The sequence below is a fragment of the Apium graveolens genome, chromosome 10 (assembly GCF_009905375.1).
Source record: "Apium graveolens cultivar Ventura chromosome 10, ASM990537v1, whole genome shotgun sequence".
Classification (NCBI taxonomy): Eukaryota; Viridiplantae; Streptophyta; class Magnoliopsida; order Apiales; family Apiaceae; genus Apium; species Apium graveolens.
The window spans coordinates 39,292,435-39,317,502 of record NC_133656.1 but is presented as its reverse complement, the minus strand read 5'-3'; the positions used below and the strand labels follow the sequence as shown (position 1 = coordinate 39,317,502).

General features: G+C 35.4%; 1 protein-coding gene across 1 annotated transcript; it reads right to left on the bottom strand.

The window, feature by feature from the left end:
• Positions 1 to 1,713: 1,713 nt before the first annotated feature.
• LOC141690529 (uncharacterized) lies at positions 1,714 to 24,847 on the bottom strand. The gene is made up of 3 exons (XM_074495321.1): positions 24,594 to 24,847; positions 24,256 to 24,552; positions 1,714 to 2,179 (listed from the first exon to the last, which is right to left on the bottom strand). Exons 1-3 carry the CDS (start codon positions 24,845 to 24,847, stop codon positions 1,714 to 1,716), a joined length of 1,017 nt encoding a protein of 338 aa, XP_074351422.1.
• Positions 24,848 to 25,068: the final 221 nt, after the last annotated feature.

The following is a 25,068-nucleotide window of genomic DNA, read 5'->3' as shown; positions in this document are numbered from 1 at the left end:
GCACAACATGAATCTTATAGATAACGGTGTAGGTATTCATAGTTATGTAGCTAAACATGGAAATTGGATAATTGGTTACTGGTCATAATTTTCTGTGATGCATTATATATAAGAGCATATGCACCGGGGCAGGTTTCTAAATTCATTCAGCTACTTTTTTGATGGGGCACACCAAAATGAACATGCACTGCTGAAAAATTGATGGCTTCAATTTTTGAAGGTCCATCAATTCAGCAACCCCAGCTTTGATTTTCAACGGACGTTGCAACGGCCGGCAATCAGTGTGTCCCCTGTTTTTTTTACTTTTTACACCATAACGGCTATATCTTTGATGCAACAACGGTCCAATATTTATGTATATATATTATTCCTTGTGCTTCTTCTACTTACTGCTTGTTCCAAATTTTACAATACTCATTTTTCTATCTTCCCAATTTTATTTTTCTTTGAAATTATTATATATTTAAATATTTAATGGGTACTAATTGGCTTCCTTCCGAAGAATTACGATTATGTATTTCGTGAGCTCGACAATCCGTTGATCCGATCACCGGTCGATATTCAAACAAGAGCAATTTATGGGGGAAAATTGATGAAGATTATGCAAAAAATGGGTGTGGCACTCCCGAGAATCCTCATGTCGAACATCTTTCAAATGTTACTCTTGATTCACATTGGACACCATTGAAAAGAGCACTAAACAAATGGCATTGTGTGAAGAATCAAGCTAGTAGACATAGTGCAAGCAGAACCAATTTGGTAGATTAGGTAAGATTTTTTATTTTTCACAATCATATGTTATATATTATTTGTATGATAACTTATATGCATAATTTGTCATTTTATTTAGATAACTCAAGCTCAAGGATTATATTTCAAGGACATGAATAAAACATTTGACAAATGGGATTGTTATGAAGCAGTTGCGGCACATCCTCAATTTGTAGACGTTCCAACCACTTCTCCTCCATTTCAACGAAACTTTCCAACATAAATGGAATCACCAATTAATTTGAATAGTGATAATTTCGTTGATGAAGAAGGTTTCATGACTCCGAAGTCTAATCGAGAAACTGAAGGTCCTTCTAGTCCAGTTAGACCGATGGGCGTGAAGACATCAGAGTAAGCCAAAAAGAAAGGAAAATAAGTTATGACAAAAAAAGATGAGATGTCTATATCTATTTTCAGTACTATGCAATGTAACCAAAAACAGCTTCTGGAAGCCAACATCAAAAGAGACGAGAAAACCCTTCGAATGTCGAGGGATATATTAGAACTTGAAAAATGAAAGGAAGTAAGACAGGAAACACTTGATGCTCTAGAAGAACAAAAAGAAGCAAGATTGTCAAAAGGATTTTCTATTGAAGAATTAAGGAAGCAAGCAAAGATCATGACAATGGATACTAGCCATATGACTCCGAATACGAAGAAGTTGTTTAAAAGAAAGAAAGATGAGATCATGGAACAAGTGAATGAGACTACTAGTGATGGTGCTTACGTTCCTCACTTTGACGATGATTATTATGATTAGATTTATCTACGTTTTTCAATCACCTATGTACTTTGTTTTTTCATCCAACTATGTATTATACTTTTTAATTTAATTATATTCAAAGCATTTTAATTCAATAAAAGAAATTTATTCAAATTATGGTTCTTGCTTTTAAATTATCAAGTGGCACATTTGAAGAGATAATAATTTGACATCCATAACTATTCATTGGCTTCCAGTGCCCAATTGTGCTCTACCAAATCATTTTGAAGCATTGTATGGACATAAGCTGATTCCAAGATTTCAATACGATCCCAAAATGCTTGTTGATTTCTTCCATCTCTTTGTACTGGTGCAAAAGGAATTCTAACTCCATTACAATCTACCGGCCTGTCAAAAACCCGTGATGCTAATGGATTCATTAGATCTTCTTCTACTGACTCCACAAATCCGTCTTCAACAAATTCATCCTCAACTATCATGTTATGCAATATGATGTAAGTCATCATGATACTTCTAAGTGTGGAATGCTTATGCATCCGAGCACCGTAACGAAGAATTGCCCATCGAGATTGCAAGATTCCAAAACACATCTCTACATCTTTATGATGTGCTTCCTGTTTCTTAGTAAATAATTTATGTGCTTGAGTGGCAGGATTTGATATGGTTTTTACAAATGTTGAATACCTAGGATAAATCCCATTAGCAAGATAATAAGCATTATTATATCTTTTGTCATTGATGTGAAACACCACTGTTGGGCTATCTCATGCGATAACTTTTTCAAATACGGGAGATTGACCTAGAACGTTAATATCATTTTGAGCTCCAGGTACACAGAAAAAAGCGTGCCACACCCAAGTGTCATAAGAAGCAACAGCCTCTAGAATGATAGTCGGATGTCCTTTTCGAACACTATAAGCTCCACCCCACCCACTTGGACAGTTCTTCCATTCCCAGTGCATACAATCGATACTCCCAATCATACTTGAAAACTGAAAGGCATATGTCATAGCCTATTTGTTTATTCGAGGATTTAACTCAACTCAAGTAAATAGTGGTCCTATCGTCAGAGAGATCTCTCAGAGTAACATATGTCAAAGGATTAAGTAACATTGTTCTCCTACAGACTTGATGACTTAATTCACTGAAAGAAGCTCAAAAAATTGATCAAGCCTCAGTGATATAAATCAAGATTGTGGATGTAATCAAGTGACAGAGATCTCGTTAGGGTATCAATAAATTACAAGGATTTAGTCTGAAGAAAATCAAGAGTATCAAGGTAAAGGCATGAAGAAACGTCACGGAAGTTAGTCACTCATGAACCAGACAGTACATCGAGTGTCAACATTGAAGTGGTGGAATTGATTCATAATTGACAGTGATTTTCAGAAGTTTTTCAGAAGAATGGTTCCTGCTCAAGATTAGTATTAATTCTATTAATTAATTAAGTCATATAATTTAATTAAGAGAATAAATTAAATTTTAACTAATTCAGAATTATTATTTGATTAAAATCTATTTTAATCCAGCAAGACTATCTTTTGTATTAGCAAGACAATCGGTATGACAATCAATAGTCATACCGAAAGTCATGCTAGTGCATTTAGATTGTCTTGCCGAAATTCCTATCAGTTCAATTGATAGTCCTACCGAAAGTCTTACCAGTTCAAAGGATTGTCATGCTGAGCTAAATGGATTGTCTTACCAATTAAAATCACAGGATTCAATATAATGCAGAGCAGCTATTTTTCAAAGAAGAGCAGAGTATTGAATATCAAATTCAGCAGAACACAGAACAAAAGAAACCTGCAGAGAACTTATTGCAAATTCACAAATCATTTATTTCTAGTATTTATTGTTAAATCTAATCCACTAGAAATCCTTTTCTTGTTCTTGTGTAACTATCTAGCGGATCGAAATCCCTAGAACTTAATCTCAAATCGCTTTTAGCATTTGATCTTTTTATTGCAAAAATAGAAGAAGCTCATGTCGAATTTATTCTAGATTTTAATAATTGATTTGAGATTAATCCCTTGTAAACGATACCGTTGTTGTAACACCTTTCAAGTTTAATAATAGTTTTATTTAACTTGAATTTTGTTTCACCTTTTTATTCCGCATTTTATTCGATTAAACGGTATTGTTTGTATTCAACCCCCCTTCTACAAACATATTAAGACCTAACAATTGGTATCAGAGCCTTCTGATTAACGAAGAAATCAAGATCCTAGACTTTTGTGATTCTTTCACTCCTTGAATTTTTATTTACTCAAAAATTCATAATGACTACACAAAAAGTTGGAACCGTTAAAATTCCACTATTCGATAAAGAAAATTATGTTATGTGGAAGAAGAAGATGCTATTATTTTTACAAGTTGCAAATTCCAAATATCTGGAAGTGTGAAAGAAGGGTCCTAAAATTCCGATGGTTATTGAACCAGAGGTAATAGAAAATGATGTGGTGATTACCAAAGCAAGAACTTATGTGAAAGATCCTGAGGATTTTTCTCCTGCTGAAAAAGAAGAAGCCTCCCTGGATGCTAGCCTTCAATTAATTTTAGTAAATTCCCTTGATCCCTTGATGAATAGACATGTGATGAACTGTAAAGATTCCAAACACATCTGGGAAACCATTGAGGTTATTAATGAAGGCACAGAGGAAGTTAGGGAGAACAAGTTAGAAATCCTAACCTCTGAGTATGAATACTTTAAATCCAATCCAGGAGAAGGAATCACTGAAGTGTTTGAAAGGTACAATGCATTGATCAACAACCTGAACATTAATGGTAAATACTATTCCATCAGGGAGGTCAACAAAAAGTTCCTTTTAACACTGCCAACTCATCTCGAACATAGAATCACTGCCATAAGAAAAGCAATAGATCTGAGTGAGACTTCTTTGGAAAGGCTCTATGGTGTGTTAAAGACTTATGAGTTGGAGCAGATTCAGCAGAAGGAAGTTTACAGGAAAGGAAGAGTGGTCAGCACGTCTATTGCTCTAGTAGCTGATGAACAATAACAACAACCACAATTTCAACAACAATCTCAACAGTCAGAAAGAATGGTACAGTCTTCCAAGGTTGAAGAAAATGTGATAGTAGCAGAATTTGATCCTCCTACTACAAATCAATCAAGAGATGATTTTTATTCCTTGGAAGAACTGGAGCAATTGGAGGATGAGTCAATGGCCCTGATTATCAAGAGATTCTCCAATATCAGATTCAAGAGGAATCCCAAGTTCAAGTACAAGTCCAACTACAACAGGTTCCAGAAAGGTTGATCTTCATCCTCTAACACCAGCAGTGGTGGGTACAAAACAGGGATGGTTGATCGAAGCACCATTCGATGCTTCAACTGAAATGAGTTGGGACACTTTGCCACAGAATGCAGGAAGCCAAAACAAGTTAGGAAGAACTCTTACGATTCTAATCAGAAGAGTAAATCTGAAAGGGTTTACCTGGCAAAGGGAAGAAGCTGGGATGATACTGAAAGTGAAGATGAAGAAGTTGTGAATCTTGCTCTCATGGTTAGTGATGCAAACACCTCATCATCAAGAAAAGAGGTAAAATTTACTGATGCTGAATTAGTTTATCATCTAGGAGGTTCCTTAGATTGTGCTCGTCGTGATAATGAAATGTTAAATCAACAAATGAAAGACCTTGAGAAAGAGGTCAATGAATTAAGACTTGTGCACATTAATCAAGATAAATTAAAAGAAAAAGTATCTTTTCTAGAGAATAGAGTTGACTGTTATAGACAACTCGAAACTATTCTCAAAGACAAGATCATCGGTCTTGAGGCTAAGGTTAAAGCTTACTTTAATTCTTGTTCGAAGTCCAAAGAGTTTTACAATAAACAAGTTGTTAATCAAACATCTGGAATAGGTTATGATTACAATGTTGCTATTGGAAAATTAGGCATAAACTCCCCTCCTCATGTCTGTGCTAAAGGCAGGGAAGTACCACATGTGCTTAAGGGTGTTGATGAACCCTTCTATAAAGAATCAATTGCTGAACCATTTGATGAGACCTCATTTATTAGTCAAGAAGAAATCCGTGCTGAAGATCAGGCTAATGAGAAAGCTGTTTCCAAGTCAAGTGTGTCAAAGGTTCCAGTCAAAGTTGTGAAAGCAACTGAGACTAACTCAGACACACATGAGTTGGATAACACAAATGCCATGTCTACCATGCATAAGTTGCCTATTGTTAATCCCTCTCATAAAGCATGTGGTGTTCCTGATTGTAAGTCTTGTGCTTTTAATTTGATGTATGCTTATTTTAATGGTAAGCATGTTTCTAATGATAAGATTACTCCTCGTCAGCATGTGAATAATAGGAAGCATGATAGGTCTAAGACTGCTAGTCCTCCTAAAGCTAGAAAGGAGACATTTGTGCCTAAGCCTAAACAGAAATTTGTCAAGGCTGTTCACAAGGTTAAATGTCCAGTCATTGAGAAAGTTGAAAACATTAAAATTAAGAATGTTGTTTTGCCTGATAAAGGCCAATTTTACAAGTATGTCGGACCCAGCCAAGCTTGGGTTCCGAAGAAGGTCTAATCCATTTGTATTGCAGGGCATTAAACAGGTACAACCGGTAGTGTGGATTCTTGACAGCGGATCGTCAAGACATATGACCGGAGATAGAGCCCTACTATCAAATGTGATTGAGAAAGATGGCCCAGTGGTTACCTTTGGAGATAACAACAAAGGTTTAACTGAGGGATATAGCTGTTTGCTAGCTGGAAATGTTATCATTGAAAATGTGTATGTTGTGCAAGGACTTGAACACAATCTGCTTAGCATTAGTCAGTTCTGTGACAACGGCTACAATGTTTTATTCGACAAGCTGAAGTGTCAGATTCTGCACAAGAAAAATGAAAAACCCTCTTTGATGGGAATCGGGAAAGGAAATCTGTTCGTAGCTGACATGAACTCTGGAAGCAATCCTGAAGTCAATTATTTCTATGCAAAGGCATCGTCTGATGAGAGTTGGCTATGGCACAAGAGACTTTCTCATCTCAGTTTCAAGACAATGAATTCTCTTGTCAAAAGAGAATTGGTCAGAGGTCTGCCTCAGCTGGAATTCTCCCCAGAAGGACTGTGTGAGGCTTGCCAGAAAGGAAAGTCAAAGAAAGCAAGTCACAGAGGCACCGACACATCCTCCATAACTGGTGTGCTGCAATTATTGCACATGGATTTATTTGGACCAGTTAATGTCCTTTCAATGTCAAAGAAGTGTTACTGTCTTGTGATAGTTGATGACTATTCCAAGTATACGTGGGTTTTATTCCTTCACTCTAAGGATGAAATACCATAAGTTGTGATTGATCATATCAAGTTGATCGAGTTAGATTCTAATGTCCCTGTTAGAGCAATAAGGTTAGATATTGGAACAGAATTCAAGAATTCACTTCTCAATGGATTCTGTATAGAGAAAGGGATTACCAGACAATTTTCAGCTCCTAGAACCCCTCAGCAAAATGGAGCGGTAGAAAGGAAGAATCGTACATTGATTGAAGCTGCAAGAACGATGTTAAGCGAATCAGGTCTTCCAATGTACTTTTGGGCTGAAGCTGTCAATACTGCATTTATAATCAGAATCGAACTCTAATCAACAAATACTTCATGAAAACTCCTTATGAGATTTTGAATGAACAGAAACCTTCTATCAAATAGTTTCATGTATTTGGTGCCAGATGCTTCGTGCTCAAGGATGGAGATGATCATCGTGGTAAATTCGAGGCAAAGGCATATGAGGGTATTTTTGTTGGATATGGAAGAAGATCATACCGGGTGTATATCATTGATCAACACAAAGTAACTGAAAGTGTCAATGTTACATTTGATGACACTAAACTCCCTAGTATCCAAACTGAAGATCCTTCTGAGAAACTGAAGTTTGATGATATGTCAGATTCAGAATCAGAACATGATCAAGAACTTGAGGTTGTTGCTGATGAAGAACCTGTTAATCATGATGATACTCAAGGTAATGGTGATGGAAACTTTGGCAACAATGGAGATACCACTGCTACTGACGGAGAATCTTCAAGTCAACATGGCAACAACTCAGGGGGAGATGCTGAAGGATCAACTAGTAGGATACAACATCCCAATGAATTTCAAGGCGAATCATCAAGATCAAATCTTCCAAGACAGACTGTCTGGAATAAAGCTCATCCTTTTGAGTTGATTATTGGTGATCTAGATATTGGAGTCAGGACTAGACGTGCTACTTAAAATGAGTGTCTGTTCTCAGGATTTCTTTCTGAAATGGAACCTAAGAAGATTGAAGAAGCACTGACTGATCCAGATTAGGTGATTGCTATGCAAGATGAACTCAATCAGTTTGAACATCAATAAGTCTGGAAACTGGTACCTAGACCTACACACAAGAAAGCTGTTGGTACTCGGTGGGTATTCAGGAATAAACTAGATGAAGATGGTGTGGTTACAAGAAACAAAGCAAGACTGGTAGCTAAAGGGTATTCTCAAGCTGAAGGCATTGATTATGATGAAACCTATGCTCTAGTGGCTAGACTAGAGGCCATCGGGATATTTTTGGCATTTGCAGCATTCTCTAACTTTAAAGTTTATCAAAAGGATGTCAAGAGTGCCTTTCTGAATGGAAAGCTAGATGAAGAGGTATATGTAGAGCAACCTCCTGGTTTTGAAGATTCAGATCATTTGGATTTTGTCTACTTTCTTTTCAAGGCTATCTGTGGACTCAAATAGTCTCCGAGAAAATGGTATGACACTCTCTCTGAATTTCTTATTGAAAATAGCTTTATTAGAGGTGTCATAGACAAAAATCTCTTTTCTAAAAAGCATAAGAATGATACTATATTAGTCCAAGTCTATATGGATGATATAATATTTGGGTCTACTAATGATAATCTCTGTAAGAGATTTGCTAAGTTAATGCACAGCAAATTTGAAATGAGCATGATGGGAGAGCTGAAGTTCTTTCTTGGATTACAAGTAAATCAAAGGTTAGATGGAACTTTTATTTGTCAATCCAAGTATCTCAAGGAACTCCTCAAAAAGTACAATCTAGAGGATTCTGCATCAGCAAGGACTCCGTCAACTACAGCTGTCAAGCTTGGACCATGTGAAAACTCCATTAAGGTAGATGTCACAAGCTACAGAGGTATGATTGGCTCGTTACTCTATCTTACTGCAAGTAGACCAGATATTATGTATGCTACATGCTTATGTGCAAGGTTCCAAGCGGATCTTAAAGATATTCATCTCGTTGTTGTTAAACGAATCTTAAGATATCTTAAGGGAACACCAAATCTAGGTATTTGGTACCCTAAAGAATCTGGTTTTAACCTTGTTGGATATACAGATTCAGATTACGCAGTAAGTGTTGTTGATAGGAAAAGCACCTCAGGGAGTTGTCAATTCCTAGGTAGCAGTAGTCTCATGGTACAGCAAGAAACAGCAAACAGTTTCAAATTCAACGGCCGAGGCTGAATATATTGCTGCTGGAAGCTGCCGTGCTCAGATCTTGTGGATTAGGAATCAGCTACGGGACTATGGCTCTGTATTGAACAAAATACCTATTCTATGTGACAATACAAGTGCAATAGCCATCCCCAACAACCCTGTGCAGCATACAAGGACCAAGCACATTGACATCAGGTATCATTTTATTAGAGAGCACGTCATGAATGGTACTGTTGAACTATTTTTTGTTCCAACAGAAGAACAAATAGCAGATATTTTCACTAAACCTCTTGATGAATCCACATTTACCAAATTAGTTGGTAAATTGGGTATGTTGAATAGCTTTAGTGATTAAACTTGTGAATATCTGAAATCTGTTCTTGAGTGAATTTACAAATGAATTTTTCATAACTGAAAAATTCATTTGCAAATTTATTTTATCATTTTCCATAATTTCTTGCTCATTTCTATATAAGTTTTTATTATCTTATCTTATTTATTTATTCAACTTGTTAATTTTAATGTCTCAGGATATTTTAATTGTGTAAATATTTTCTGCCATATCTATATTAGTATTTATTGTAGTTTTCTATTTTTTTATTATATGTTCTGTTTTTGTTAAAAACTGTTTATATTTGGTTTATATATATATATATATATTTGTTTGTGTTAATTCAATACTTGAATGACAATCGGCAAGACAATTGAAATTGTCTTGCTGAAAGTCATTTCAGTATATTTATATAAATACTTAATTTATTTTATACTAGAATGACAATCGGCAAGACAATTGAAATTGTCTTGCTGAAAGTCATTCCAGTACATATAAGTGTTTATTTTTAATTCAGTTTAATTTTATAACTGGCAAAATAATCAGTATGACTATTGATTGTCATGCCAGTAATAAAATTAATATCAGATATTTTTTTTGTTTTATTTTGTACTGGTATGACAATCGGTATGACTATCAGATTGTCATACCAGTTATATTATTACTATTTTTTGTTTTGTCTTCTCAAATTGCCTGGTATGACTATTGGTATGACAATCAATAAGACTATCCCGAATTGTCATACCAGTTGTCTACTTAAGCTGTTTTTTCATTCCTTTCTTACTTTTTATTCATTCAGTTCTTTTTTTTTCAAATTCCATCAGTTTCTTTTTCTCTCTTATTTCTCTCTCTCTCTCTATTCGATCAAACCACCATCGCAACAATTGTCATCCTTGCTCGAGTGTTTACTCAGCAAACAAAAACTTCACTTCTGTTATATACATACACGTATATACATACAAAAGTGCTGCCCATTTTATTGTTTTTATATTTTAATTCGATTTTTCCCTAAAATCAGTTTTTTTGTGTATTTCAATTTGGTTTTGTGTATTGTGATTTTGCATATCTGCTTTCGTGAGTTAAGAACTTTAACGAGATACATTACTTTCTAAATTTTTCGGATATAATTGATTTAATTCGAATTATTAATTTTTTTTAATTTTAATTTGAATTCTCTTAATTTAATTCTTAAAATTCTGAAAGTGTGTGTTTTATTATTTTTTAAATGGCTCTCAATTTCCAAATTATTTCGCATAATCTTGTTGGTTATTTTAATCCAGATAAATGTGATGTGGAAAAATTTAAGCCGTGGATTAGATTTTTAAATGACCATTCGATTGTTAGCTTTTGTAATATCCCATATTTCAATATTATTATTATAATTATTAGGAATTATTATGTGATTTTTATGTGAATTTTTGTGAATTATATGATAAGTGGAATTGATGTTTGGGTGTTTATATGTGATATTCCTTGAGTGTTCTAATTTTTATATGTTCAGAATAAAATATAGATAATTGTGATATTTTTCTGGTAATTTTTGGAGTGTTATATGATTTTATAATGATTTATGTATTATTAATTATTTTCTAAATAATTACAAAACTATTTTATAAAGCCGGGAATCGTCCAACCTCAACTGTTTTTGTGTTTTTACAACCCGAAACTCTTCCGAAACCTCCTTCCTAACCTAATCTGGTAATTCCGGACATTTTCCGTGTTTTGACTTTTTTGATCCAGATTACGGTTTGACCCGTGCGCGGTCCGGCGCGATATTTTCGATACGCTAACCCTTTTCGATAACATTATCTCCGTACAATCGTTTTATAAAAGCCCGGTTTTTGATAATTATCTGAAATAGGATGACGTTTATCCAAAACAGGATAGTGTTTATCCAAAAAGGATAATGTTTATCCAAAAGTATATTCAAGGAATATTCCAAAGTATATTCAGGGAATATTCTATCCAAAAGTATATTCAAGGAATATTCCAAAGTATATTCAGGGAATATTCTATCCAAAAGCATATTCAAGGAATATTCCAAAGCATATTCAAGGAATATTCTCAAAATTTCCTCTATAAATAGCCCTTTCTGTAGTTTTATTTCGCGCTTATAATCATTTCACCAGTAAAATTTCATAATTATCCATAGAAAGTAGTAAGTGTTCTCCGTGTTCTTCATAATTAAACTGCGATTCAAAGGTGTTATGGAACTCCGATTTTGGCGTGCAAGTAGTCGAATCGAAGCTCACGACACGTAGAATCAAGTTTTATCAACCATATCACTATAGATTGAAGTGGATGGAAGATCTATGGTAAAATCAATTCGAAGTTCGGGTATCTCTCACCATTTCTCTGTTTTCTATATTCGATTCCTCCTTTCTCTCCTCTATCCTCTATTATTCTGTTCCTCTGCCATCTTCGTCGTTGTTTTTCATGTGAGTCGCCGCTGTGTTTCTGGTACGACTATTTTTGCTCGATTCTTGCTGCTCAGTCGTGTGTACATTTATGTGTATATGTATGAGGTCGTATGTATATGTGTGGAACTGTGTTGTACGTCCCTGTGCTTTGGCTTCCTGCTCCCTGCTGCTGTGAATTTCAGATTATTGCAGTGATTTGTGATGAAATTATTCGGTGGTTATTATTTATTCGAATTATTTCCGAAAAGATTCGAATGAATTTCTAGTGATTAATCGAATAGTTTTTTTTTACTTATTCAGGAAGTTTAATTAGCAGTTGTAATGAGTTAGTCGATAATTGTGTAAACTAATTTGGAGTGTAGTCGTTGGGATGTGGTTGAATGGATGTTGTGTAATGATTGGGTTGAATCGGAGGTTGTGAATTGTATTTGCATTAATTGTGGGTTGTTTGTTGTTGATTTGACATCGAGTTGTTCGACGGGTAGGCCGATAAACAGATGAGGTGCTGCCCGAATTTTTGGAAATTAAATTCGAAAATTCGGGACATACCCTGTAATTATCGGAACGTCGAGCGAGTATAAATAAGTATATACATATATTTTATGCGGAACCTGATTGTATGTAGTGGTAAATTATTTTGCCAAAACCAATAACTCTAATTTTGTAAAATAATTAGTATACGTATTTTCTGGAAACAAACACCAACCCGATTTCCGTTTTAAACGTACCGAGTCGACCCTTCTGATGAACTGAGTCTTATGTGATTTGAATTATGTGATATGTGAGTTATGTGCTTATGTGCTATGTGAATTATGTGCATATGTGGATCAAGAGTCCTGTATTTGTCTGTTATATTTATGTGTCGGCTATCGTATGGGTAGACGATAGGCTTTTGACGCGTAGTTCTTCGAGTGAGTATCGTTTAAGCGATTAAGTTATATCTTTTAATTATAGATGCGGATCTCTCGAGTTGATCGGGATAAGACGTTGGATAAAGAATGAGATGGAATGGTATTGGGTATCTAGCTTCTAGCAATCGCAAGAGCAGCATATCAGTCAAGTGTAGAAAAGAAGAACGGTGATGTTTTAAGCCAGAATGTCAGAATAGATGCGTCTTTGCGAGTGTGACTAACTACTAAAACTCAAAGGCAAGTAACCCTGACTTCACTTATCTTTCAAGTGACGTTTATTTCGAATCATATTATGCAAGTATATCTATCATCACTTATTGTTCAAGTGATATTTATTTTGAATCGTATCATGCAAGTATTGCTTTCCCTATTCTCAGTTTAGAATCGATAAATATTTTACATATCGCTGAATTAAATAATTCTGTTTATGCAAGTATTCTTCTGCTATTCTATGTTCAGAGTAGCTAAGTGATTTTACTTATCCAATTATCGAATTTATAAATGTTGTGGATTTTGAGAAAGATGTCGTTGTTTTGGTTTTCTGCACAAGTGAATGGGCGAATAAAATTTATAAGGGTGTCGAGTATTATGACCCCTTTCAATAAAAATGTTTTAAGATTGGATGGTTGCGTAAGAGGCCGTGGCGGCGGTCCAGCGTGAGCCATATGTTATACAGGATATAATACCTTACAAGGCCGATATGTGCCTTGGGTACCCCTTTGTTTAGTTGGATATGCTTCGGCATACCGGTGTTGCTCCGCGGCTGATCACCGGCGGCAACACACCGTCGTTCGAGGATTCCAATCTAAATTATTATACTGTTTTTGACTTCTTACAAGGAATGGTTTATTAAGTATTTTTTTCGGATAAAAGATGAAATGTGGTTTTGATTCAGTTTCTTATTTTGAGAATACTTAGTTTGTTGTTAAATATCAAAGGTGGTATTAGTACAGATGATTGATGTTGACTTCAGTATGGGAGTCATGAGCATCAAAGTTCGTATTTATATCTAATTTGATATGACAATAAAATAAGTATTAATTTCAAGAGTTTGGTTTTGAGTAAAGTTTATGATTCATTCCATAATCATTGCTTCTTGTTGTTATTGTTTACGATATTTCCGTAAACATTGTTTTACGAGCTTTGCTCTCGTCAAGATTCAAAGTATTGCTGAAGTATTTCGCTCAAAAATATCAAAATGGTTTTGAATACGATTAAGGAATCAATTCTGAGGCTCCTCAACTAAAATTTTATGATTCAGCAATTATGATTTTAAATGTTCTGCTCTAATGCAGATGTCGGTTTTATATCAAAATGACCTTATATATATTATAATGAACTTGCTGAGCATTTCTTCCGCTCATACTTGCCTGTTTTTAAATTTAACCTCCAGTGAGGATTAGCTTGCGCTAGTTAGCTGCGTAATTTGAGGAAGCAAAGAAGAAACTCTTGGAAGGTGATTGGTCCAGGGTTGCGGGCTAGTGTAAGTTTTATTGTGTAAAGTTGTTTATATTATATTATATTATAGTTGTATATTTTATTTGGGCCTACTATACTTCATTTCGAAGTTATACTAGTGGGTTTAGTTTTGAGTTGGTATTTATTGAAAAGAGTTTCAAAAGAAAGTGAAAAATTATTTGTGGAATTTGGATATCTTATTTCTAGAACTGTAACCTTAAAAGATCTTGGATAAGTTTAGGGTCATTTATGATAAATATCTTCCGTTGGCATTTATTTATTGATTAACAGGTTGATTTGGATTGAAGTTTTATAGTGACGACCAAATCCTCTGACCCCGGATTTGGGGGCGTTACAGGTTGGTATCAGAGCTGAGGTTATAGTAAACTAGAAACGAGAGTGTGTAGGAGTGTGTATAGCTATGTGAGGACGTTTGAGCTCATATCGAGTTCTTGTTGGACTATCGGATATAGTACCAACGAGTAAGTTAAGATAGGCGCATTCGTTTGAGATGGTTGTGCTGAGCTGGATGAAACTCCGGGAAGCTGCAAACTTCTATGGTGGAATCTTTCGAGGCTACTACGATTTGACGACGATGAAGATTATCGATATTCCTGAAACGTAAAGAAATATCTAGAATCGGATGACGAGTCAACTGAAGAGTTCAAATTGAAGATAAGCATTAAGATTTTGGCAATACCTTCTCTTTCTATAATTTCTTTTGACCTCTCTCAAAAGAGGTATCTGTTAGAGGATATATTCCCTAACACTCCTTTAATCATTTTTTTACAGAATCTTGTTTTCTGGATTTCATTTTTCTCCAGAAATATCAGCTTTGAAATCTTTTCAGTTTTATTCATTTGATTTTAGATTCCTTTGATATTTTTTTATTCTGACTGAGATGAACAACCCTAACTATAGGGGACACAAGGTATACCTGTCTGTGTGATAGGAGTTGGATGGGACGCCATCACTTGTGTGTGTTGTGAATACATGAAGGTTAACAACCTTTAGTAGTGTCTTAATTTGGACACGCAATACCAAGTTCATTTTATCATATTGATCTCTCAGTTATTCTTTTATTTCAACAATATTTTTCTTAAATTCAGATTTTGGTTTCCTTATGGTATCAAATTCTTTTCTTTTTTTAAATTCCATGATTTTATCATCTCAAACATTCGAAAGTATGCCAATCAAGTTAAGCTGAGTTATCCTGGTCAAGTCAAAGCAGGGTTATGTAATGAGATTACCAAGAGCAGCAGTGGATTGCAATGCGATTAAAATATCAGGAGCGTATAACGAAGTCGGTCTGTCTCTTTATTTCTTTCTCTATTTATCTCTATCTCTTTTTCTTTTTCTTTCTCTCTATTTTCTCTTTATTCTTTTTCTCGCGATCAATAAAAGCGATTCTATTGAGGAATTGGTCAAAAGATGTGGATGAAACAATGGTGCGCAGTGAAGCTCCTATAAAAATTTTATGATACAAGGAATATAAGATTTATTTGAGATTATGGAAAATTGAGGTTATTTGGAAATGAAAATTTGGTTAGAAAACCCTTAGTGCTTTCTTCTGCTGATTCCGAGGACGGAATCCTTATAAGGGGGGTAGATTGTAATATCCCATATTTCAATATTATTATTATAATTATTAGGAATTATTATATGATTTTTATGTGAATTTTTTTGAATTATATGATAAGTGGAATTGATGTTTGGGTGTTTATATGTGATATTCCTTGAGTGTTCTAATTTTTATATGTTCAGAATAAAATATAGATAATTGTGATATTTTTCTGGTAATTTTTGGAGTGTTATATGATTTTATAATGATTTATGTATTATTAATTATTTTCTAAATAATTACAAAACTATTTTATAAAGCCGGGAATCGTCCAACCTCAACTGTTTTTGTGTTTTTACAACCCAAAACTCTTCCGAAACCTCCTTCCTAACCTAATCTGGTAATTCCAGACATTTTCCGTGTTTTGACTTTTTTGATCCGGATTACGGTTTGACCCGTGCGCGGCCCGGCACGATATTTTCGATACGTAACCCTTTTCGATAACATTATCTCCGTACAATCGTTTTATAAAAGCCCGGTTTTTGATAATTATCCGAAATAGGATGACGTTTATCCAAAACAGGATAGTGTTTATCCAAAAAGGATAATGTTTATCCAAAAGTATATTCAAGGAATATTCCAAAGTATATTCAGGGAATATTCTATCCAAAAGTATATTCAAGGAATATTCCAAAGTATATTCAGGGAATATTCTATCCAAAAGCATATTCAAGGAATATTCCAAAGCATATTCAAGGAATATTCTCAAAATTTCCTCTATAAATAGCCCTTTTTGTAGTTTTATTTCGCGCTTATAATCATTTTACCAGTAAAATTTCATAATTATCCATAGAAAGTAGTAAGTGTTCTCCATGTTCTTCATAATTAAACTGCGATTCAAAGGTGTTATGGAACTCCGATTTTGGCATGCAAGTAGTCGAATCGAAGCTCGCGACACGTAGAATCAAGTTTTATCAACCATATCACTGTAGATTGAAGTGGATGGAAGATCTATGGTAAAATCAATTTGAAGTTCGGGTATCTCTCACCATTTCTCTGTTTTCTCTATTCGATTCCTCCCTTCTCTCCTCCATCCTCTATTATTCTGTTCCTCTGCCATCTTCGTCGTTGCTTTTCATGTGAGTCGCCGCTGTGTTTCTGGTACGACTGTTTTTGCTCGATTCTTGATGCTCAGTCGTGTGTACATTTATGTGTATATGTATGAGTTCGTATGTATATGTGTGGGTACTCTGTTGTACGTCCCTGTGCTTTGGCTTCCTGCTCCCTGCTGCTGTGAATTTTGGATTATTGCAGTGATTTATGATGAAATTATTCGGTGGTTATTATTTATTCGAATTATTTCCGAAAAGATTCAAATGAATTTCTAGTGATTAATCGAATAGTTTTTTTTTACTTATTCAGGAAGTTTAATTAGCAGCTGTAATGAGTTAGTCGATAATTGTGTAAACTAATTTGGAGTGTAGTCGTTGGGATGTGGTTGAATGGATGTTGTGTAATGATTGGGTTGAATCGGAGGTTGTGAATTGTATTTGCATTAATTGTGGGTTGTTTGTTGTTGATTTGACGTCGAGTTGTTCGACGGGTAGGCCGATAAACAGAGGAGGTGCTGCCCGAATTTTTGGAAATTAAATTCGAAAATTCGGGACATACCCTGTAATTATCGGAACGTCGAGCGAGTATAAATAAGTATATACATATATTTTATGCGGAACCTGATTGTATGTAGTGGTAAATTATTTTGCCAAAACCAATAACTCTAATTTTGTAAAATAATTAGTATACGTATTTTCTGGAAACAAACACCAACCCGATTTTCGTTTTAAACGTACCGAGTCGACCCTTCTGATGAACTGAGTCTTATGTGATTTGAATTATGTGATATGTGAGTTATGTGCTTATGTGCTATGTGAATTATGTGCATATGTGGATCAAGAGTCCTGTATTTGTCTGTTATATTTATGTGTCGGCTATCGTATGGGTAGACGATAGGCTTTTGACGCGTAGTTCGTCGAGTGAGTATCGTTTAAGCGATTAAGTTATATCTTTTAATTATAGATGCGGATCTCTCGAGTTGATCGGGATAAGACGTTGGATAAAGAATGAGATGGAATGGTATTGGGTATCTAGCTTCTAGCAATCGCAAGAGCAGCATATCAGTCAAGTGTAGAAAAGAAGAACGGTGATGTTTTAAGCCAGAATGTCAGAATAGATGCGTCTTTGCGAGTGTGACTAACTACTAAAACTCAAAGGCAAGTACCCCTGACTTCACTTATCTTTCAAGTGACGTTTATTTCGAATCATATTATGCAAGTATATCTATCATCACTTATTGTTCAAGTGATATTTATTTTGAATCGTATCATGCAAGTATTGCTTTCCCTATTCTCAGTTTAGAATCGATAAATATTTTACATATCGCTGAATTAAATAATTCTGTTTATGCAAGTATTCTTCTGCTATTCTATGTTCAGAGTAGCTAAGTGATTTTACTTATTCAATTATCGGATTTATAAATGTTGTGGATTTTGAGAAAGATGTCGTTGTTTTGGTTTTCTACACAAGTGAATGGGCGAATAAAATTTATAAGGGTGTCGAGTATTATGACCCCTTTCAATAAAAATGTTTTAAGATTGGATGGTTGCGTAAGAGGCCGTGGCGGCGGTCCAGCGTGAGCTATATGTTATACAGGATATAACACCTTGCAAGGCCGATATGTGCCTTGGGTACCCCTTTGTTTAGTTGGATATGCTTCGGCATACCGGTGTTGCTCCGCGGCTGATCACCGGCGGCAACACACCGTCGTTCGAGGATTCCAATCTAAATTATTATACTGCTTTTGACATCTTACAAGGAATGATTTATTAAGTATTTTTTTCGGATAAAAGATGAAATGTGGTTTTGATTCAGTTTCTTATTTTTAGAATATTTAGTTTGTTGTTAAATATCAAAGGTGGTATTAGTACAGATGATTGATGTTGACTTCAGTATGGGAGTCATGAGCATCAAAGTTCGTATTGATATCTAATTTGATATGACAATAAAATAAGTATTAATTTCAAGAGTTCGGTTTTGAGTAAAGTTTATGATTCGTTCCATAATCATTGCTTCTTGTTGTTATTGTTTACGATATTTCCGTAAACATTGTTTTACGAGCTTTGCTCTCGTCAAGATTCAAAGTATTGCTGAAGTATTTCGATCAAAAATATCAAAATGGTTTTGAATACGATTAAGGAATCAATTCTGAGGCTCCTCAACTAAAATTTTATGATTCAGCAATTATGATTTTAAATGTTCTGCTCTAATGCAGATGTCGGTTTTATATCAAAACGACCTTATATATATTATAATGAACTTGCTGAGCATTTCTTCCGCTCATACTTGCCTGTTTTTAAATTTAACCTCCAGTGAGGATTAGCTTGCGCTAGTTAGCTGCGTAATTTGAGGAAGCAAAGAAGAAACTCTTGGAAGGTGGTTTGTCCAGGGTTGCGGGCTAGTGTAAGTTTTATTGTGTAAAGTTATTTATATTATATTATATTATAGTTGTATATTTTATTTGGGCCTACTATACTTCATTTCGAAGTTATACTAGTGGGTTTAGTTTTGAGTTGGTATTTATTGAAAAGAGTTTCAAAAGAAAGTGAAAAATTATTTGTGGAATTTGGATATCTTATTTCTAGAACTGTAACCTTAAAAGATCTTGGATAAGTTTGGGGTCATTTATGATAAATATCTTCAGCTGGCATTTATTTATTGATTAACAGGTTGATTTGGATTGAAGTTTTATAGTGACGACCAAATCCTCTGACCCCGGATTTGGGGGCGTTACAGCTTTGCTATTAAATCAAATGTGATTTTAAATGTTGATCTGCTCAGACTGATTTGCACAACATCTACTGTGGCTGATGATTTTAAATCTTTTTCATTCACCGTGGCAAACACACAGTATGTTGTTGATGAAACAGTCGTCAATCGAGCGTTAAATTTTCCATTGGACAATTTCTGTAATTTGCCCTCTGAAAATGATATTTCAAACTTTTTCCATGCTATTCACTATCAGGGGGTGATTAATTTAACCAAGTTATCTAAATCCAATTTGGTTTCTGAATGGGATATTTTCTTCGATACACTTTCTAAAGTGTTTGCCAACTACACTAAATCCAACTTTCATAACATCACTTCCACTCTGCAGTATATTGGTCTTGCGGTTGTTTTCAATCAAAGGATCAATTTTGGCAAACTACTTTTACCCATTCTTCTGAGACGTCTCACTACTGCTTTACGTGATTATTCTACAAATCGTAGGGTCTCGTGCTACTACGCTCGTTTTCTCATGCTTATAGCAGAACATCTTCTCTCACCTGAGCATAAAGCTCTTTTTGCTAACTCATCAGTAACCGAACCCCCTCTAGTAAGCAAAAAGATTTACACTCGCCAAGACACAACCTTCAAATTCAGGCAAGTTCCAGTACTTGTATCTGCTTTCATGGCCACTTATATTCCTTTACCTATCTTCAATCTTCCCGGTCATGAACAACAAGCTCAACCTCCAGTGGTTCAAACCACCCAGGCTCAAACATCAGATGCTCGTCCTCTACAGGTAATAATTCCTCAAACTCAACCTATTCCTACTTCTGTTGAAAGACCCCCAGTGGTTGATAGGACTGACCATGAAGTTGTAGAACCACAGCTTCAATCCCAGGTCATAGAGCCAAACACAGAGTCACAACCTATCTCAACCTCTCCCCCACTGTCTAAAATGTTGCCTAGAAGGTTAGTAGGAAGTAGTATGTTAGTGGATGTGAATGAACTCTCAGCTCTGCCTCCACCCAAGAAAAGAAGAACATTTACTGAGGCATCTGAAAGCCCATCCTTGTCCTCCCAACAGGACATGGACTTTGAAATGGCCATTGAACAGTTTCTAGAAACATTCTCTCAACAGGATAAATCTATTGAAATTCGTCATAGGGCCATGGCATCCTGTACTGAGTCAAGCACAATTCCATTACTCAAAATGGAAGCATACAGACCAGTAGATGATACTCATGACACGGAGCGAGGAGTGCACATTGAGTCGGTTACAGTGCCTGCCATAGTTACGGCAGAAGAGCAGTCACATGCTTCTGAGGGAAAATCTGACTCTCAGCCACCTTTAATAGAGTCATTTTCTCCCCTCCCAGATCCAACACCTCTGGCTCCCTCACGGGATTCTCCACTCGCAGATTTATTTGGAGAAAGTGGAGGGAAACTCGGTCAATCTATCCCTGAAGCAATTCAGACATCTATTTCACATGAAAAGATAGGTTTGACTGAGGATCGGGACTCGCGAATTCCCATTGCACCACCATTGACCTCTCTTGAAGAGGCTAGGGTGATTTTAAATGCAGGTACAGAAGATCAGCATAAGGAAGACTCCTCACGAGCAATTATATTGAGAGATACACAAGTACGTGAGTTGAGTGAATTAAACAGGAGAGATATTCAGGTGAGCGCACACACAGACACAAACACTAAAAATATGTTAGCTCAAATTGCTGATCTCAAGGAACAACTTGCAAAAAGTCATGCTAAAGCTAAATCATTCAAAGCACAAGTGGTTGAACGGTCTTCTTCTTCCACCTCTGTCAATAATCAGCTGGCTCTCATCAGGACTGAAATATCAGATTTGAAGACATCTGTTGTACCAAAGCTTAATTCAATCCAGGCATCTCCAACGTTATCAGCTGAAGACATTTCAAACTTCTGCTCTCTCCATACAAGAATGACTTCTCTTGAATACTTGGTTGAAATGAATCATTCACTGGATTCCTCCAGATTTCTGAAGATAGAGACGGGTATGGAACATCTGAATGAAGGGATGAAGCACTTGTACTTCATGATAAAAAATTCTTACTGCCCCAATGAAGAACAAAGGACTTTCTTTGAAGGGCCGTCTGGTGGAGGCTCAGGCTCTGGAGGTGATGGAGGTCATGGAGGATCTAATGGAAAGTCTGTAGAGGATTCCTCAACTAAGGGGGAGAAGAAAGGGAGAAGTGAAAAGGGAAAAGAAAAAGATTCATCTGCTGGAGGCACAGGGAAGCCTGATGATATCTACTATAGTGGAGAACATGATGACTTTGATATTTGTGACGTTCCCACTGAATCAGTCTTGGGAGATAAAGATGGTTTCTTTGAAGCTGAGGAGGAAAGTGATTTTGGAGAATGAGAAGAGGAAGCTCTAGTTGATCCTCTGTTTGAGAAAGAGTTTTAGCAGTAGCAGTCAGAGTTGAAAAGAAAAGAAGCTGAACTCAAAAAGGTATCCCAGATCATTGACATGAGGAAAGACATCCAAAGAACAGAAACTCTTCAAAAGCAACGTCTTCATGACATTAAGGCTCAAGAAAGGAGAAGAGATGTCAGACTGAAGATTGGTGAAAAATGGGATGAAGTTAGGAGAGTACTTGATATGCCTCAGCTGAGCACAAACAATGATAGGCAGTTTCTACATCTTCTGGACAAGCTGGAGATCTCTAATCCAAACAATGACATGTACATGAATGCTATAAAGACTGAAGTCTCAAAATTCACAGCTGCCTTTGACAGATCCCTAAATGAGATGAGCATATTTGTATATTGTCAGAGTGAAGGATCTTTCAAGGTGTCACTTCATCTGTTTGAGAATCGTTCTCTGTCAGAGATTTGGGTTCTTTTCAACAAAGTTAAAAGAAGCTCAGAATTGAATGAAGTTCTTCGAGAAAGGCTCAAAGAGTTTGCCAGCAGGGCTAGTCCTCAAGTGGTCAACAATCCTCATCAGGTAAGATTCTTTAAGTCTGACTGTCTTCAAATCTGCCAGCTCGATTCACAATCTCTTAAAGACTACTCAGCTAAGCATCTTGTCTGGATGGAACATCACTTAAGAACTACTGGATATTTATCCATGTTGAAAACTCAAGCAGCTGATCTGATTCAAGCTTATTGTGAAAAGAATATTAAAAGGTACAATCAACTCAAGAATAAGCTAAAGACAGTTGGAGTTCAACCATTCAGGCCAGACAGCTTCACTTCAGAAAAGGATCGTGTCTTTGACAAGGAGTTGCTTCAAGATTTGGAAGAAGGTGAAGATTTGGAAGAAGGTGAATTCAGAAGGGAAGACAACTGAATTCAATTAGCTCAAAACTCAATGTAATATGATTAGAGCTTTATGAATCAAGATAGACTAATGTAGTTATATGTTCAGACTAGAGGAACATCTATCTTGTATTCACTTGTAAATTTCTTTTGGAATCTGGAAAATGTTAAATATAATCCAGAACTTTTCCGCTATTTACTTTGCATTACTGTTTATATCTTTTTCTTAGTTGAGTTAAATCCTCGAATAAACAAATAGGCTATGATATATGCCTTTCAATCTCCCCCTATTTGTTTGTTAGACAGTAATAACAACTCAACTCAAATAAGGATGTAACAAGTAAATAGTGGTCCTATCGTTAGAGAGATCTCTCAGAGTAACATATGTCAAAAGATTAAGTAACATTGTTCTCCTACAGACTTGATGACTTAATTCACTGGAAGAAGCTCAAGAAATTGATCAAGCCTCAGTGATATAAATCAAGATTGTGGATGTAATCAAGTGACAGAGATCTCGTCAGGGTATCAATTAATTACAAGGATTTAGTCTGAAGAAAATCAAGAGTATCAAGGTCAAGGCATGAAGAAACGTCACGGAAGTTAGTCACTCATGAACCAGACAGTACATCGAGTGTCAACATTGAAGTGGTGGAATTGATTCATAATTGACAGTGATTTTCAGAAGTTTTTCAGAAGAATGGTTGCTGCTTAAGATTAGTATTAATTCTCTATTAATTAATTAAGTCATATAATTTAATTAAGAGAATAAATTAAATCTACAAAGATTAATTTATTGATTAATTGAATTAATTGATTAATTAATTCAGAATTATTATTTGATTAAAATCTGTTTTAATCCAGCAAGACTATCTTTTGTATTAGCAAGACAATCGGTATGACAATCAATAGTCATACCGAAAGTCATGCTAGTGCATTTAGATTGTCTTGCCGAAAGTCCTATCAGTTCAATTGATAGTCCTACCGAAAGTCTTACCAGTTCAAAGGATTGTCATGCTGAGCTAAATGGATTGTCTTACCAATTAAAATCACAGGATTCAATATAAAGCAGAGCAACTATTTTTCAAAGAAGAGCAGAGTATTGAATATCAAATTCAGCAGAACACAGAACAAAAGAAACCTGCAGAGAACTTATTGCAAATTCACAAATAATTTATTTCTAGTATTTATTGTTAAATCTAATCCACTAGAAATCCTTTTCTTGTTCTTGTGTAACTATCTAGCGGATCGAAATCCCTAGAACTTAATCTCAAATCGCTTTTAGCATTTGATCTTTTTATTGCAAAAATAGAAAAAGTTCATGTCGAATTTATTCTAAATTTGTAATAATTGATTTGAGATTAATCCCTTATAAACGATACCGTTGTTGTAACACCTTTCAAGTTTAATAATAGTTTTATTTAACTTGAATTTTGTTTCACCTTTTTATTCCGCATTTTATTCGATTAAACGGTATTATTTGTATTCAACCCCCCTTCTACAAACATATTGAGGCCTAACAAAAACCCTCTTTGTTTGCCTCTTGCTAGAAGCCTTCTTAAATCTGCAGGTGTTGGAGCACGAAGGTACTCTTTACCGAAGATTCCTTCCACTTGCTCACAAATTTTTTTCATGCACTCAAGTGTAGTTAATTCTCCCATTCTACATATTTCGGCACATTGATCAGCTGCAGCACCGTAAGCTAGCATTCGTAATGCAACAGTCATTTTTGTTGGTGTAGCAACCCCAATAATCCAACCACATCTGCTTTTTGATGCCAGTAGGAATCTAGAGTGCAAAGAGCTGTCATGATACGATTGAAAACATGAGGGCACATTCTACACCTTCGGCGGAAGTCGCCTTCACTGAAAATTGGACGATCAACGAAGTAATCTTCCATGAGATTTTTTCCCCTCGAGAGCCTTTGTCTTTGATGATTGGGAGATTTGCCACGCCGTGAGCCGCGTCCTTGTGGTTCATCTGAAGTGTCGATGAAGTCCATCACCATTGCCGCTTCGGTGACCATGTTATTCATGATTTCAGACTTTTCTTGACTGTGTTGTTGCCTTGGACTCAACAATCTTTTCAATGCATTCATTTCGACAATAAATTATAATAATTTTGAGATACCTAAATGAGAAGATCATGATATTATTTATGGACAATTTTTCTATCTACAAATTTAGATCAAGACACGTGTCATTACGTGATTCAAAGAAAATCTTATCAAAAATTTAAATTTATCCACAATCTTATCAAAAATCTAAAATTATATAACAAACTATTATTGGATATTATTTGTTGGACCAATAAATAATG